The 18,804-nt window shown below is 41.6% G+C and overlaps 1 protein-coding gene and 1 long non-coding RNA gene across 2 annotated transcripts in view; one reads left to right on the top strand and one right to left on the bottom strand.

Annotated features, from left to right (window-relative positions):
* Positions 1–665: 665 nt before the first annotated feature.
* On the bottom strand, positions 666–1,643 carry LOC143836675 (olfactory receptor class A-like protein 1). The gene has a single exon (XM_077336221.1). It carries the CDS (start codon positions 1,641–1,643, stop codon positions 666–668), a length of 978 nt encoding a protein of 325 aa, XP_077192336.1.
* Positions 1,644–3,732: 2,089 nt separating this feature from the next.
* Positions 3,733–18,804, top strand: part of LOC143836847 (uncharacterized) — a 30,494-nt gene continuing 15,422 nt past the window's right edge. The window contains exon 1 of the long non-coding RNA XR_013230780.1: positions 3,733–3,870. This is a non-coding gene — a long non-coding RNA (uncharacterized LOC143836847). The remainder of the gene's footprint in view (positions 3,871–18,804) is intronic.

The raw sequence follows: 18,804 nt of genomic DNA, 5'->3' as shown, positions 1-18,804 counted from the left end.
AAGTACCAAAAAGCAGCCCATAAACCCAATAGAGTGTATTTCAAAGGGAAGGTTTCAGTTCTTCCTTTTAGCCCATATGCAGCATATACATCAACTCCAGTGAAGCAATAGCCTCTTTCTAATAACCACACTGAATAGGCATTCCAGCACAGGCAGTGGAGAAAGCACCACCTTCCAAATACTGACAGATAAATGTTAATCAAAATGAATGATTCACCAAATGACTGGCCGGTAAGAGGCAGAGGCTCTTTGCCTGTTCTAGCAAAATGTATTGGTGGGTGAGCATTCTAGGACTGGGGCTATGCAGCTTGAGAATTTAAAATTGTATACAATTTGTGTGTATGCATGGTAGACGTGCGGGGAGAAGTTTCTGCATCACTAATTGTGTCAAAAGGACAAGTTCATGACATGTGGGCAACCACATTCTATACAGCTATCACATTTAGCAATATATGTTTTGTTAGGGTTCAAGTCTCCCTGGTTCAGGACATTGAACTGAAAGCTCAGAAAATGAGACATTTCCCCCCCATCAGGTTAGCTGGAGGGATGATCTAGGAACCATGCGCAATAAACCTCTGATCTTTCAGAAAAGCTCTCGCAAGTCTGAAATTATCCAATGTGGATTATTTGCTTTTTGTAGAGTGACAACAGTGGATCTATAGAGATTATGAGTTGCAAATTTCCCCATTTGTTAGTCCCTGGACATTTTTGGATGTATGGTTTCTAGTCAGTGAGTCACAGTTCCCACTAGGACATTTTAGGCCAGCTTGGATCTTTCTGTTTGTCAGGATAATCAACACTGGACTTATGGCTGAGTAGCAAGAGTCAAAAAACATGCGTGCATCTGCAAACCGCAGTGAGATAGGAGACACGCAAAGGTTGAACATCCAGAAGATGCTGTCCAGTCCAAAGTTGAAAAGGTATATGACCAGCAAGCCTATTACTGATTTTGCTGCATGGAGCTCTATCTGTTTTATTTGCAGCATGGGCAAACGTTTCACTATTTTCCCATGTTTCCAAAAGACAAAGAGCAAATAACCACTAGAGATCGTCATCAAGCTGAGAAAGAACATGTCTCGGGTGACAAATATCATTCCGTTTCCAAAGTACAAGAGATGGCTTGGGAACACGACACAGCAGAAGTCATATACTACAGTGAGGTCTTCCTTGGTACAGTTGGTATCAGTGCGTGGCATAGAATAAAGCAAACGGGTACAGCAAACCAGTAGATTGAAACACCAGAGAGAGATCATGACTGAAGGGAGTCTTTCTAGGAGGCTGCGCCCCAGTCGCAAACACTTGGGAGGACTTGGGACTATGGCGAGACATTGGAAACAGCCCAGCATGGATGTTAAGAAGATGCTCATGGCCCTGCTCACACAGTAAATATAGAGAGTGATACCACAGCTCAAGCTATCATGCATAGTGTAGACTCCAAGGGTTCGGAGGGTGAGTGGGACTCCCCGTGTCAAGATAACCAGAAGGTTGGCAAGTGCAAGTTTGCCCAAGATGATTTCACTGGGAGTGACGTTCTGCTGGTGGAGGGCATTGATGAAGGCATAGAGGATGGCTAGATTCCCAGGGATGCCCATCAGGTCTAGTGAAACAAAGGCAAGCATGTCCAAGATGAACCAGACTTGCATCACTGATGGGTGGTACTGCTGAAGAGGAGGGATGCTGTATCTTTGGATTCTGCGAGACAAGAATGTTGAAAAGTAGATCTATCCCCCCCTTCAAAAACCACAACACACACAGAAGAATCAAAGGCTTTTCCAGATTATTCTTAAAAAAAAAAAAAAGGTTTTCTTTAGTGCTACACTTATGCTGGCTGTTTCCCTGTGTTAAGTTGGAAACTTGTTTTCAGATGCAGAACTGCACAAGGGACAAAAAGGTCGTTCTACAAATAGCATGCATTAGAAGACATTAGCTTCGTCTTCCGTTATTGTGTTGTTTTGATCATTGTTCAACAGCCTCATTATACAGAGTCAGTTGTTTAAAACCTATTCCCGGGAGATGAAGCATTGGATTTGTAAACAACAGAAATAAGACCATTTACTTTTAGAGACATGTAAGTTAATGTTTAGTTTCTAAATAGGATTTTATACTTTTAGCGAGCAATGTTACCCCCATGAATTCTGTCCCTCAGTATAAAAGATTGGTGATATAATCCACAGGATTTGTTAGCAATTGTATTTATTTTAATAGTTCTGTGCCACCTTTTCCCTCAACTTAGGGTACCCTGGGGGACAATAAAACTTTTAAGAACGGCACTTAAAACACAGATAATGACTTTAAAACTATTTAAAACAATTAAATAAAACATACAAACACAGGTAGGAGGGCCCATGAAAGATAGTTAGGGAACACCAAATCAAACATAAAAAGGTCTTCCTTTCACGTCATCTTCATTTTATTCTTTCAGAACCCTGAACAATTCCCTCCTTGAGTGTAGATAGAAGGTTCACTGGGATTAATCCTGATTTTGGCAGCCCCTACTTAAAAATGTGGGTAGGACACATACAGCCTCTAACTTCTACTAATAAAGATCCTTGGGGCCTTTGTTCACATGATATAGCATGGTCAGCATGGTGTAGTGGTTAAAGAGAGCCTCTTGTGGCGCAGGGTGGTAAGGCAGCTGACATGCTGTCTGAAGCTCTGCCCATGAGGCTGGGAGTTCAATCCCAGCAGCCAGCTCACGGTTGACTCAGGCTTCCATCCTTCCAAGGTCGGTAAAATGAGTACCCAGCTTGCTGGGGGGTAAACGGTAATGACTGGGGAAGGGACTGGCAAACCACCCCGAATTGAGTCTGCCATGAAAACACTGGAGGGCATCACCCCAAGGGTCAGACATGACCCAGTGCTTGCACAGGGGATACCTTTACCTTTTTAGTGGTTAAAGAGTGGTGGACTCTAATCTGGAGAACCAGGTTTGATTCTCCACTCCTCCACATGCAGCCAGCTGGGTGACCTTAGGCTAGTCTCTCAGGGCTGTTCTTACAGAACAGTTCTCTTACAGCTCTCTCGGCCCCGTCTACCTCGAAGAGTGTCTGTTGTGGGGAAAGAAAGGAAATGATGATTTCAAGTTGCTTTGGGACTCCTTCAGGTAGCGAAAAGCAGAGTATACAAAAACCCAGCTCTTCTTCTACATGAATAACTTCAATTGTAAAGAACTATTTCTTTCTAGCCCTGACAGCCTTTTTTCCACCATTTGAGTCTGTTATGGCCTTAATATGCTAGATTAAAATGTTTCTGCCTCTGTAAAATATAGACTCCCTCAGTATGATTGAATCACTTCGTAGCCTCTTCCCTTGCATCAATGACATAAGCTTTCCACTCATGTCCCTAGATGTGTTCTTCCCAGTTATGCTGCCAAATACTGACAAGGATATCTGCACAGGAGACGGCTTTCATTTCATGCTGGCTGATAACCATTTCCGTTTGACATCAGCTTGGCAGCTTTTCAAAGACAGATTGGCGATGGGGTTGCAGCTGATGCTAAAACTGTGTGAAAGTATGTGGGTAATTAAATCTTACAAGAATTGAAAACTTTAATGATTATGTCTGAAATCTAGTTTGGATCAAAGTAGATGGAGATGTCTTGTCTGGTGATAAGGGGGGGGGGGGTGCCAAACAAATATGAAAAATATAGATCTTGCCATAACTGCAGGGAAATGAAACCATACATTTGCCTCACAGCTTCACTGGGACATAACAAATGAGAGAAGAGAAGGGGGGGGGGGGAAAGATCTGCAGGCTCCCTGCATCAGCGTAAAGGATAACATCTGCACAGCCACTCCATAGTTGACAGCAAGCACCCCACTACTCCCTCACTCCTGGTCAGAGGGAAGGTGAGGGGCTCTGCTTTTAAAGGTAAACCTGATTATTTTTTTTTAAATAAGTGTTATAATTATTTGTCTGTCATTATATATGTTGTAAAATGCCCTGAGCCACCAGGGAAGGGCAGTGTAGAAATTTGAAAAGAAATAAATAAGTAAATAAACATCTCAAGTGCAAAAAAAAAATGAATGTAGATGTCATGAGATTGCTTAGCTTCACATGCCTACATATTTTTTCAAAAACACTATGTAGCACCCACCGTGGAATGGCTGCAGTCAGGGGTAAGGACATGGGCACAAGGATTGCTGCCCACAGAGCATGCATTTCTCATCTCCATCCTCCTGCAGGAGCTCCCCCAGTTGCTAGTCCTGGGGGCAAGAGGCCCCTAGGGACAGGATTTCCAGGGGCATTCCATTCTGTGGGCATAAATCCTTGTGCTTACAGAAAACATCCAGTAGATCCAAGCCCCAGCCGTGCAAATGTGTTGGTTTGATGCATTTAAACATCTCTTCTCCTTTTTGGGGAATGAACCTGCAAACCTTTTACTCCATGGTTCTATTTCCTTGAACCAGTCCCTCCCCCTCATTAAATGCTTTCATTTGTGACAGTGTTTGTGTATTTAACTTGCATATACATGATATTTAAAAGGATATAAAAGGAACAAAAGAATAATCAGCAGCCATGAAAATGAGGAGGACTCAGATGATGACAATGGACTGAGTAAAAAAAATAATGGAGTTGGCTATATTGCTTTGGTTCCTATGTAGTTTGCAAAAAAGAAAAAAGGTTACAAAGGTTTAAGTCTGATTAAAAGTCATTATTTTTCAAGAAACCCTTTGTCTAGAGTTAGTCTTTTGCAGAGGCTATTCCAGTCTAAACCCAGGGAATATAGGATAGTTATGTTAGTGTATTCCCTAAAATTATTCTCAAACCCAGTTAAAATAAGGACAGGAATGTTTTTTTTTGTTTTGTTTTGTTTTTTGCAGCTGTCATCCCTATGTGCATTGGTAACATATTGACTGATTCATACAGACCACAGAATTCACAAGTCAGCCTAAATGTTACCATCATAGCAAAGAACTCTTACATTAACAAGGTTACAGAGCTAATCTGGAATCACAAAATGCATACCTTTTAAAATCACTGGATTTCTGTGGTGTTGTGGAAAGCTCTCATGCCAGCTCTGTATATCAGGCCATGCTGCTTATAGTATTTGCTCTGGTCAATGGCCACCATCATCTCTTCATGAAATGGACTGGCATATTGAATAATCACATGTTATACTGGGAGATTAGCTCATTAGACCTCTTATTTAGCAAATGCATATTAAAATGTTCCAAATAAAATTTACTCTTCCACCTATTAGTATTTAAATAATTTGAATTGATTAAATAATCTTGATAAGAAAACTACATTGCATTTCTCTTGGGGTTATGTTCCAGCTATGTTGGTGGTAAAATACACACGTTATTTCTAAAACTAGGCTTTTTTGGTTCTAACTCAGAAGTTTCTAAGAATGTTAAATATGCATATAAACTCATTGTTTATATGTTTCCAAGCCTTCAGTGTCTATGCTCTGTTAATATGCCATGGAAAAGCACAGTGTAATTAAATAATAGGGCCGCTCCACTAATGAGAGCTAGTTAGGGAAGAGCAGGATCTGAAAGAATGGTTTGAAGTAGGTTTATTAACCAGTCAGCCTTACCTATAATTTCACATGACATAAACATTCTGGCTTGTTCCCTTGTACTGCTCTTGCTTCACTGATATAAGTGCCAACTTAGACAGATTCCGCATGGAGATATAAAATTCACACTGCCTTCCACATGCAAATGTGCAGTTGGAAGCTGCACGCTTGTAAGATTCCTGATGGAAGACCCCTCCTGCATTTTCCTGCCGCCTCATTGCAGCTTTTTGCCTCCTGACGAGGTGGCAGGAGGAACAAACTGAACTTCTCCCCCCTGCTCCTCGGCTTGTCAGTCACTGCAGGACACCCTTGTACTGCCTTTGTACTGTCAATCACCGCAAGACACCGATCCCTGCACAGTGGTTGTTTTGGGGACTCAAACTTCCCCCCCCCCACAAGCCCCAAAATTATTTTTTTTTAAGTCCACTTCTTTCGCATTGCTATGGGGAAATGGCACAACATTATAACAATTTTTTTTTTAAAAAAACTTACACTTCTGCACTGCTGTGGGACCACGCCACAACAATGAAACATGCCCTCCTTAGATTTTTTTTTTGGGATTCTTGGTGTAATGTTCTGTTAGATTTGTGACAGGCTGGCCAAGGTAACTGGATCCCAATGAGTGATTGTTTGTTCACAGTAAAATTTTAAAACAAAGAATATGGACGCCAAGCTGATAGGGAGAGGGCTGTTTCATTACACACACACCCTTCCCCATTCATACCCTGCTGCCAGAAAAAAAAAACACACACACACAGTAATATGTTTTGACTGCCCAATCCCAAAATTACCATGCACAATGAGAACATTTTATTTTAACTTAGGGCACATAGATTTCACGTCTCACAGCAATGCAGACTGAGCTATTGTTAAAAAGAATTCTTGATCCAGAAAAGGAGAGGGGAGGATGGAAGAATGCTACCGAAACTGTGCATTTACCCCTTCACACAGGCTTGCCCCTGGTTGCTCCCTGTTTGGAAGCATGACAAGAAGTGGCAAGTCATAGAAGCAGCACTAAAACCCACAAGCAATGAGAGATTGTTCTGTGGGCAAATTCCTCATGTAGAATTGGTCCTAATTTTTGTGAGGGAGGTTGAGAAAAGGTGATGGGATCAACTTTATCTGAGGAAAATTAGGATTCAGATGATCCTCTGAAAATTGAGTGGAATCCTAGGTTTACAAACTAACCCTTTTAAAAATGGTTTTATATTATCTTTGACCTAAGCAAATACCCAGAAAAGATGGAAACTATAGTCAGACTGAAGATGAAAACATAACCTAGAAAATGCAACAGCTTAAACATACTCCTTGTGCCACCATGGCATAGTAGTTAAGAGCAGTGGACTCAAAACTGCAGTTAGGGGGGTGACCTTGGCCTGTTAGAGCTGTCTCATAGAACAGAGCCCTCTGAGCTGTACCTATCTTACAGTGTGTATGGGGAGAGAAAGGGAAAGCTATTTATAAGCTGCGTCAGGACTCCTTGGGTAGTGAAAAGTAGGGTATTTTTTTTAAAACAGTTCTCCTTGTGCATAAGGATCATTGGGACTACTCACCGGGTGAGACTGCTTAGAAAACAAAATGCATATATTCTGTGACTACTACATATATACTTATCCATACAGAAATGGATTACTATTAATACAGTGCCATCTATGTGCATGTCACTTTACATCTGAGCTGATTCATTCTGTATTCAGATTAATACACTTTTAACAGATATATAACTAATAAAAGATTTATCTAGTAGCTGTTAATTGTAGAAGAGTGCTACAGAGACCAACAAATGGCTAAAACAAATTAAACTAGAACAAACTAAAACAAAGATAGGACTAATTAAGTTATAGGAAAGGGACAATGGATCAATTCATTACAAATAAGTTAGCAAAAATGCTTAGATTTTCACCATTTCATCAAGCTGGAATAAGAACAAGAGTCATTGGAAAACAATAATGCTAGGAAAAGTTAAAGGGAATAGGAAAAGATGACAAGGATAAACCCAACATGAGATGGATCGACTCAATCAAGGAAGCTATAGCCCTTCATTTGCAAGACCTAAACATGGCTGTTAATGACAGGACATTTTGGAGGACATTAAACCATATGTCATCAGTGAATTGGTGGCACTTGACAAACACACAAAATAGCTTAAATGCATTCTTTTGGATTAACTGGTTTCTAGAGCAAACTGTTGTGTGATTCTTTCCACTTCCAGTAATGGGATTTAAAAATAAAAATAGGTTTAGGTTTAGTTTCAGTACCACTGGCTCAACATCAGTTCAGAGGAATGGAATGCCTTTAGCCTATCTTTTAGCCTTCAAATTCTTCTTGTAAATTAATCCCTCAAATTACTTAAAATACCTTTTAATATACAATGCAGTAATGGGACAGGATAGCATAATACCATTTTGGTGACACCAGCAAGTAAACAGTTTCAGATTTTACTTCCAATCATGTTTCACTAAATTTGAACCACCAATATTTGTAATTGCTTCCCAAGGGCAATTTGAAGAGACATGATGCAGCTCAAGAAGGCATGTGGAAAACCAGGCATCTTACCGTAAGAGAGTATACTGAAAGGAACCCATTCAATGGGCTCTGCAAACAGCTCCTTCATGCCTTGATGTATATTCCTCATCGGGCACCCATATACCTACTCAGTTTGTTCTTTTTGTAAGTGAGTAGTCATGTGTAGGTGTGCCTTATTTTTCTTGTCCTGTCCAGCTGAAGACTAAAGGAAGTAGGCTGTCCTATTGATTAAGTATTTTTATCAGGTTGATGAGACTGAAGATGAAATGCAGTTGTGAATTGCAAGTGTGGTCTTGCAAACTATAAGAATAGCCTGTGGGCTGCTTGCCCTAATCCTGCTATACAGGCTAAGCCTTATCCTTCCCTGTCTTTCTCAGTGAATGATGAAAAGTAACTTGGGGTTGTTAATTTCAGCAAGATATTTTGTAAGTTCATTTTAACCTTCACCAATTAGATTTTGTGGGCTGACAATCATTAATTAAAAACTGCTAAGGGATCATGTAATTGGCTTCTAATAAACACATGCTGCTAATTAAGCTACTTGATGGCACATTTAGTTACATCTTAATTAGGTATCTAAGTAAATCTCTGTGCCCTTCCTTTGTTATTACCTGAAGACCCATCTTTGTAGGACATGCCCTTACTTGTAAGACAGTCTGTTTTAGAAGAAAAACAGATCATATGAGGAACAGCTCCATGAAGTGTTCAGTTGTTTTTAATATATTGCTGCTTATTAGGCCTCTATGAGCTCAGGAAATAGATTTGTAGCTGAAAGACAAGGAAGAAGAAGAAAGACAAGAAGAAGAAAGACAAATATTTATAAAATACTAGGACTAGGATGATGTGATCGTAAGTACAACAGTACCAAAGAACTACCCGGATCTTACATCAATACTCTTCTTAGCTTCCAATGAATATATATTAAGCTGCCTTACACTTAATCAGACCAAATTAGGTTTAGTTAATAGTTTAGAGCTATGTAGGAACCTCATGATAATCTCTTCCTTTGTCATTGGCTCAATCAGCAACTTCCTGCTTCATTGAATATACTTCCTGCTTGCTTTCCCTCCAGAATGTTAGTCAGATGAGACTATCTCTCACCTTGCTTATTAACAAAGCTTGTTTCTCTTCTCAGTACAACTATTTAAGTGGCCTGTGCTTTGCCCTCTTGCATATTTAAACTCTACCATCAGATACAACATTAAGAACATTTCTCACCAAGCTCGGCATCTGATCTTGAGGCCCAGTATGAAGCTTATTCTGTTGGCTGCTACCTTATCCTCTTGTTAAAATAGCTTATTTCCCAAGCTGGCTGTTTTAAATGCTCAACACATGCTTTAATAGGAGATGGCAGCCAATTAGGAATCTAAAAGAGATTTTTCATCAGCGATAGGAAAATTAAGTACCATAATTATTTAGGTTTAGAGGGATACATACTCAAGGGGTCAATTATGTGTCTGTAGAGAAGCGAGATTTGATTTGCTTGGCCTAGAGAATTAAGAGATCCGCACAGTGGGAATATTGGCTACAGCCTTGTAAAAAATAAAGGGGGGGAGGCGTTGAAGTTGAAAAATTCAAAGGTAGGAACAGATTTTTGTTAACTTTCGCAGTGAATGTTCTGGGCTGTATTTTGGGACTAAGAATAAGGTGTTCTTTGTCATTTGAAAGAAGGAGACAATGTCTACAAATACACAGTGGAAATCAATTCCAAAGAAATTAGAAGGCATTAGGGCAGCTCTACACATTGCTCTACAAATGAATATGTGGGGTGGAAATGAACACATTTCTAGTGCTTTGTTTTTTCATAGAAAATTTCCCACTTCTGTTTCCATTTATGGTTCCATAAAATTGATAACAATGAAAGGATGCTGCTGCCAATAAAGCAAGCCTTGACGGGGTCCATGTTGCAATTAATATTTTTCAACTAATGATTCCTAGGAAATGTGCGAGAAGGTGCATGGATGGTTTTATTGATTTGTCGGTTGAGGCAATAAAGCAACAAGTACGTATAATAATCCAAATGCAAAAACCATAGCTTAAATTCTTGTTTATGTCTTCTCTCCTATGCTGGAAGGGATATTCTAATCCTCTCTTGGATGATGAACTAGGACAGAGGTAGTCAAACTGCGGCCCTCCAGATGTCCAAGGACTACAGTTCCTATGAGCCCCTGCCAGCGAACAGTTGACTACCCCTGAACTAGGGACAGTGGAACTGTGGGGCCCCAATGATTCCCATGGAAAGGAGTTAAATTCTTTTAAAATAGAATATCTATTGAAAATTGAAAATTCTTTTAAAATAGAATATTCTACATCTGTTGAAAAATTCAAAGCTTAGGAACAGATTTTTGTTAACTTTCGCAGTGAATGTTCTAGGCTATATTTTGGGACTAAGAATAAGGTGTTCCTTGTCATTTGAAAGAAGGAGACAATGTCTACAAATACACAGTGGAAATCAATTCCAAAGAAATTAGAAGGCATTAGGGCCTTCAATTCTACATCTGTAGAATATCATGCACAGCTCTTTGGGTGTAGTAAAATTAGTGTGACAAGAGTTTTCAGCAGCTTTGCTTTGTTTTTCTTCAAATTAAGCAATGCAAAAAAAAATAAGCTATACTGCCTTTACATTTGCCACATGTATACAAAACAAATCCACATATATTTGTTAATTTGTCTGAATATAACATTTAAAACAAACTTGCTGAAGGTTTTTCCTTATCAAATATTTCAGTTCAAGTATATGTTGCTACTGGCACATGTGGTACATTTAAGACATGGTTCATAAGTTAGAATAAAAATGCTGAGCATGATAACAATCTGCCCTGGATAGCCCAGGCTAGCCCAACCTTTTCAGATCTCAGAAGCTGAGCAGGATCAGCACTGATCAGCATTTGGGAGGGAGACCACCAAGGAATAGCAGGGGTGTGATGTGGCAGCAGTTTACCTCCGGACATCTCTTGCCCTGAAAATCCCACAGAGTTGCCTTGTCAGCTGTGACTTGATGGGAAAACTAAAACAAAAAAGAACAGATTACATTCTATTGAGGATATCAGAACATTTTCTGCTTCACAGTCTTCCAAGGGGAAAAATACCTGATCAAATTGCAAATACTATTGCTACATGCATAAAGGTATTATGCTGATGCTTACTTAAAGCATCATGCATTTTGTTATTATTATTTAGATTTTTATTTCCCACCACTCCCAAGCCTGGCTCATGTTGGGTTACTATCGTCCACAATTAAAAACCCAGTAAAACCCCATTAAAATTAAAACAGGACATAAAATTACAGTATGTAGATAAGATAACATGGTGGTAAAAATCCACTACATCCCCCCCCCCCAACATCATAATAGGGAAATGGCAAGAGGGGAGATATAACCTCCACCGTAGCTGACTCTAGCGTACTACTACTTAGCACTAAGCACCAAGGGGGGGGGGGGTGATCAGATTGTCTACTCAGACCCCGGCCACACCCATAGACCTGGTGGGAGTGCTCCATCTTGCAGGCCCTGAGGAACGCAGAAAGCTCCCAGAGGGCCCACAGCTCCTCCAGGAAATCATTCCACCTGGTTGAGCCCAGGCGAGCTTCTCTGGGGCTGGGAACAACCAGCAAATAGTACCTGCAGAGCTCTGCAGGAAGCATAGAATAACAGATGGTCCCTCAGATATATTTGGTACTTAGATGTTTGGGAATTCTGATTGGGCCAAGAATTGCACACAAACAGAGAAGTATGCTTAAGTATGTGTGTATATGAATGTTTGACATCCATATATTATTGCAGAAACATCAGTGCAACATTGGTTATACAACAGTTTAGACGTGTAGCGTGCTCCTACTTAGGGATTCATATGCTTAGGGGAAGTGAAAGTCCTTCTCAGAACCACAGCAGCAGCAGAACCAGTTGGAGCTATCCTTTTTAAAATGCCTTTCACATCGTAGGATGTTCAAGGAGAAAACAGTTGAGTTGTTTTGCTGAACTGAGGCCACATAACCCACTGCTGGGGTTGATGAGAAAATGAACAAAGGATTACATTGGAGACCTTGTACGGTATCATGGAATTGCTCTAGATATACTTTGGCAGCAGATTTGCTCAAGGGAAGATATTTTGCAAAACAATTTAAACACAGTCATTATGATGGACAGCGCATGTACACTGTACCAGCTTTTGTCAGCATGCTAAGTGTGTCAGCCCGATGTGAGTGGCTAAAATAAGCCCAGGGAGATATGACTCTACAATGCAGACAAGCTTTCATTTGATTGTTTATGTAGAAAAGTTATTAACTGCCTTCTCCTGAAATGCTAGAAACTGATGACATACAACATTTAAAAAAAAAAAACAAACAAACAAAAACAATATTACCATGAGCAGCAGAGTAAAACCTTGCTTAACCTGAATAAATTCTACAGAAGTTCTGCATATAGGAAAACAAGGTGACTTCTGATGTGAATGGCATATGGAATCTGACACACACAAAATCAGATGAACAATTTGCTATTTACTTTAACTCTGGGTTGGATGCAAAGTTCTGTTCTGCCAATGGTTGCTTGAGCCTTCTAAAGGCACAAGGAGGCTTCCAACTGTGTGGCAGACCCCTTCCTTCACAAGACTCTGCCGTGTTCACAGGAAAGGCTCAACATTAGCAGAGAAAAACCTTAATAACCCAGTGGTTATTGTTTCAATTTGCAAAAAGGAGCAGAATACCACTCTGCTTCAGTGTGCATGAATGAACAGAATAAGAAGAATGTCCTGCAGAATATAAAGAATGTCCTGCAGGGCAGTGGTCCCCAACGCCCGGTCTAGGGATCGGTGCTGGTCCGTGGATCAGTCAGTACCGGGCTGCGGCTCCTCCTCGTCCTCCTCCCTAGCTGCTGCCTCAGCAGCTGCCCTGCCACTCTGCTCACCTTTGGTGCTCTCCAGCGGCCACCATGGCTGGGGCTCCCCCTCGGCGTGGCACTGCGCAGCTGCTGCTGGCAGGGTCGCCCGCAGGAAAGCAAGTGGAACAGGGGCTCAGGCGGTGGCGGTGACGTCCCTCGGCAAAAGACTACCCCCCCGGGCCTCAGTAAAATTGTCAAGTGTTGACCGGTCCCCAGGGTTAAAAAGGTTGGGGACCACTGCTGCAGGGGACATCAGAGGAGACATGTATTTAGCATCATTAGACTTCCTGACATTTTTCAAATAATAGCCCTCAGTGTCCTGATTGGCTCATTTGGAGACTTCCTGCTCTTTTGAGCATACTTCCTCCAAGCTTGCATCTACAACAGAACTGAATGAACAGAACAGTTAGACCTCTCTCTCTCTCTCTCTCTATTCTACACCAAGTTGTTTCTCTTCACAATAAAACTATTTTATTCTTTTAAGCAGATTGGTACTCTGCACCTTTTAGCAAATTTAAACCCACAATACTCATCCCACTTCTGCCCGGGAGCAACCAATGTTATGTTTTAAAAGTAGGCTGTAAAACAATGAGACTGCTTATAAATCCTCCATGATGAGGTAATAAAAGTCAACTAAAAACAATGATAAAGCAGTTTACCTCCCCCCCCCACCCCCAATTGTTTAACAGGGCTAAATGATGAGATTCCCAGATAGTAACTTCAGCAATTAAAAGGAACTTTCACTCTCTTACTAACCCCCCTCCCCCCCAACACACTTTAGAAAACTACGTTTTCTCTTTTCTTCAGGAAAGCACTCAGGCATATCTCCTTTGGGTGGGTCTTCCACAGCATGGGTACAGGAGAAAAGCTTTGCTGTTCCCTCTCATAGTTCTCCTCTAAAGCCGTCCCTCAACAGAGGCTGAATTTAGAGTGGTTACACGGCATTCTCATGTCCCGTGTTAAGCGCTGCACAGCAAGGGGAAGAGCTCTGTCTGCTTCCGCATCAGCATTCCACATGTAGCCAATAGATGTTGTAAGGAAGACGCAAACAGGAGGTGAATATCTAGGATCAAACATCCATCTAGGTATGGGGATAACTGTAAACTGGAACAAATCTGTAAAGGAGAGATGCAGGAGGGTCTCCTTGCAAATAGCCATAGTCTTTAAATGAACAAGATGTCAGATAAGTTTGACAACAAGGTTTTAATTCATATAATGTGAGGGCTGTATATTTAATGACAGACTGATACACCAAGATGAAGGAGATGGAGCTACTGGTGACATGACGGTAAATAGTGCCCTGACACTGAGGCAGGGTCAGACCGTGCCCTGAAGAAAGCACCAAGATGTGTCCCATCAGATGATCCTTTGGCTAGTTATACACAAAAGGCACAGTCCAGAGTAGGCTAAATCCATTTAACAATGTGTTTAAAGCTCAGTTCCTTTCACTGGGATGAAGGAATGCTTGGTTTCTCTTGGTTAGGCCTCAGAACTGAGCAGAGAAACGTGTCAGCAACGAACTTGCATCTCTTCCAGCAACTGCTTCTACCTTCAAAGGGATATGTTTTAAAATATTTGATGTACTTTATAGTTTGCCTCTTGTGGCGCAGAGTGGTAAGGCAGCCGCCTGAAAGCTTTGCCCATGAGGTTGGGAGTTCAGTCCCAGCAGCTGGCTCAAGGTTGACTCAGCCTTCCATCCTTCCGAGGTTAGTAAAATGAGTACCCAGCTTGCTGGGGGGTAAACGGTAATGACTGGGGAAGGCACTGGCAAACCACCCCGTATTGAGTTGCCATGAAAACACTAGAGGGCGTCACCCCAAGGGTCAGACATGACTCGGTGCTTGCACAGGGGATACCTTTACCTTTACCTTTATAGTTTGCCAGTGATAGTCACAAATGCAGGTGGCTTTAAAAGAGGATTAGACAGATTGATACAGGTCAGGTCCCTCAGTGGCTTCTAGCCACATATTGAGAAGTTCCACACCCAGGAGCCATACCCCTTTATATTCTAGTGCTATAAGGTAGTATTAGGGAAAGATATTGACCTCTATGCCTTTTTTGTGTTGGAGACAGCTCTCTGTGTGATGTGTCCTGACTTGTGAGGCTGTAAACAGGAACTCTTTTCACCATAGAGTTAGTTAGATAGTCAGGGACACTGGCCGCTCACCTTTGACCTCACTGACTTGTCCCTAGAGAGTAATTTCGTGTTTCCCCAGCCTCTTCCCTCTTCTCCTCCATCTCTCAAGCCTGCAACATGATGGAAGGGAGATGCCTCAGGCATCTCTCACCATCCAGCTATTTAGACTAGAATAGGAACCTTATCTTTACCTCTAAGTATGTAGAATTATGCTCTCTGGTAAATAGTTCTTATATTAGTAAAGTACCACGTTGGTGAATATGTCTTTGTTTATTTGTTGTTTTCTGATTGCATGCACTCTGCCCCACACTGTGCTACTTGCCATACTAAGGCACTGTGCAAACTTTCTGGATATTAAGACTTTACCAATGCTTAATATCCTTCATTTTGTTGACCCACCATGACAACTACTGGGGCCACATCTGGACCAGATGGACCACTCGTATGGTCTGCTTTGGCAAAACTCTTCTTATGTTCTTGTGATGGGTCTAATGGGTTTTAGCATAAGAATCTATGGCAAGAAGAATAATACCCTTCCAAACCCATTGACTTTAATGGATTTAAAAATGTGTAACTTCACTTAGATGGCAATATTGAAGAGAATTGACATTTCTAAATACAAACTACGTGCATTCCTTTGTTTTCCCTGATTACTTTGGAGAGGACTGAATGGAAATGGATTCTTCCAACATTTACAGATAGCAAGAGGTGTTTGGGTTTGGGAAGAAGACATGGAGTATGCAAAGCAAATGTGGTTGTATTTTACTTGTGAGAAATTAAGGTCTTCCTGAGGCAATACCATCAAGCAAACCAAACAGATACTTATTTGAACTATTTCCTCAAATCACTGGTTGATTAATTGGACATTTTATTAGCTGAACAAAGTTGTAGGTAGTATTAAACCCAAAAAGGAATGGAGAAATAATTATATGACCAAACATCAACAGAGAATACTAATGAAGGTTTTAAAATGTGATTTAGGATTTAATCAATTCCTTTACAACCTGACAGATAATTAATTAAGCCTTAAAACAGATGTCCCAAAAGCATGAACCAAATCTCAGGCTCCATTTATCTGTCACATCCACTCAGCCCTGTGATGGTTTCTTGGCATTATTAGGTTCCAGTGACCTTTCTTGCTATGAAGATTTCTTAATCACTTGCTCCCTCACATGGACTCAAAGGAAATTGCAATCCCTCGTGAAATCTTTAATGCTGCGTCATATTTGCCACTTGTGCAGTTGCAGAACAAATTGTCCCGCCATGGCAGAATGGAGTTGTTTTAATGGGAAGAATGTAGAGCAGGACTCTCAGCTATGGCTCAGCTCCTGACAAGGCAGCCATTGATATCACAATGGTGGCAACAGTAACACGGGGTCTGTGCATAGGAAATAGGCAGGAAGGCAGATTCTGTCATCTAAGGAAACACAACACCATAGATATGCTTTGGCGAAAACAGGGCCACAGCTTTTGTTGTCTTACAAATTGAGCGTAGACACATCGAAGGTGAGGGGGCGGATCCTAACACACACCTCCCTTGCTGTGGTCATCAGAAGTGGGCAGGACAGAATTAAGTTCTCTATGACCCATTATACATGTGGTCATCAGATGGCAGCCCCAGGGGAGGGAAACTCACCAGCAGGCCCACCCACGGAAATGACCGACACACCGTTGAGCATTCCCTAACCATCAGGCCTGCTGCCACTTGGGAAGGTAAGCATAGAAGAAGGGCCACGGGCGTCAGCCTCTCTTGGCCCCCTCCCAATGGCATCATCAAAGATAAAGGGAAGGGTGGGAAAACGGCACGCAGCACGAGGGAGCAGGCATGAGAGTCTGCCAGGTTAGGCAGACTCTTCAAATACAGCCGCACTGCCTCCGCTCCGCCCCCTGGTGGGCGTGTGTCAGGCACTCAGCTCCAAGCTGCATGCCTCCCCTCACGTGCTTCCTTTTTCTTTGCCAGGCTCTTCCGTCCAGCAATGGTCACCGTGGGCTGAGGCGTAGTGTTGGGGTTTGTGTTTAAACCTGACAATTTATATTGCCATTAATCTTCAAATTTCAGGAATGGCACACACAGTCCACCCCGGAGTTGTACGTGTGCATGCACAATTTCGGGGTGGGAAGAGTCTGCTGTATCTCACAGTGGCAGTAGCAGCAGGCATGGGGGTAACTGCAGGATGGTAGGATATCAGCATGCCGCTATTCAACCATCTTGGGGTGTAGAAATGCCCTGTTCAGTTCCACACCACCACAAACCCAATCAGGGCATTTTGTGTCCCTGCACAGACACTGTAGATGTATGGGAGGAACAGAGCCTCAATGACACAGGCCAGGCCTGCAGCAAGAAAGGTATTTTGAAAAAAAAAATCAGTATTTTCTTGCCACAGGCCATCAAAGGCTCTAGAGTGGGCCACGGTCGGGAGGGGGCCCAGATGGTGCTGGCATCATGCAGAAGTGGGGATTAACCTCGCTATCATGCAGGTGCCGGCCTGCCCTTTCCTGCCCATGCATAATGGGTCATAGAGAACTTAATTCTGTCCTGCCCACTTCTTGTACCAGTCTCTCTCCCTCTCTTTGTCTTTCTTCCCACCGCCTTCCCAGATTAAACTCTGTTCCTATGCCTGTCTGCTTATCTCCTTTCTGCCCACTGGTTTCTCCTTCCTGGGTGGCTTCAGGTATTCTTCTTTGCTAGCCCTATTTGCATTGCATCTACCATTGTAATACAACATGCGTGCATTCAAAGTGTATTTTTGAATGGCAACAATGGGCTAAGACATTGTGACTACTTGGATTCTAATAGCATGCCCATACACATATAGTATGTTTTAAAATGGCTTCTTCTTGGGCCTGTGCAGTGATGGTGAATCACCAGGATTGGGGAACTCATGCAACAAAATCAGAACAGAGAGTCCACTTTGCCGCCTTCACTTTTCTCCAGAATAGGAAGGTTGTGAAAAAAAAAGACAATAGGAGCCTAAACAATTAAGGGGAAGCAATAATAGTAAAAAAAGCTTTGAGACTAGGTCATGATGTTGATCACTTAATTGTCACAATTATAATTAACTGATGACAAGCCAACAAAGTGGGTCTCATCCTGTTCGTGGCCATTCTTGTCTCACCCCCTCCCCCACCTATATGTAATGGTTGAGTAAATGTTGTTTAATTGTATCTGAGGAAGTGTGTATGCACACTAAAGCTTATTCCTTGAATAAAACTTTGTTGGTCTTCCAGGTACCTCTGGAGTCCAACTTTGTTCTGCTGCTTCAGACCAACACGGCTATCCACTTGAATCTATATTCCTGTCATATCTAGACACTCATGTGACCCTAGGAAAAGTTTCCAGTATTCCTAGGTGCTTTCTGCTCCTCCCAACTCAGTTGTTTGCATTATCGCTTGAAGAATTATTTCTTTAATAAGTAAAGTGCAGCTGCAGATATTTTGTTATTCTCCTTTTTCCTCTCACAGTTTCTAACACAGCTCCACTCAATTGATTGGTCATTTTTACCACTATTTTAAACAGGAATTAGATTAAGCCCCAAATGTACACTCTGAACGCATATCCGTATGGGACCAAAGTCCTAGTTAGACATTTCTACTTCCATTATAACAGCATACAAATATTTAACATATTAAATGTAATATAGAAGATAAATAGTTAATGATGACCAAGTTCATTAATGATGCTTTAATTCTTGTTTTTTTTCTTATTGCATATATAAATACTGAGGGTTAGATTATTACTG

The sequence above is a fragment of the Paroedura picta genome, chromosome 4 (assembly GCF_049243985.1).
Source record: "Paroedura picta isolate Pp20150507F chromosome 4, Ppicta_v3.0, whole genome shotgun sequence".
Taxonomy (NCBI): Eukaryota; Metazoa; Chordata; class Lepidosauria; order Squamata; family Gekkonidae; genus Paroedura; species Paroedura picta.
The sequence above is the reverse complement of the archived record's forward strand: the minus strand, read 5'-3'. Positions and strand labels throughout refer to the sequence as shown.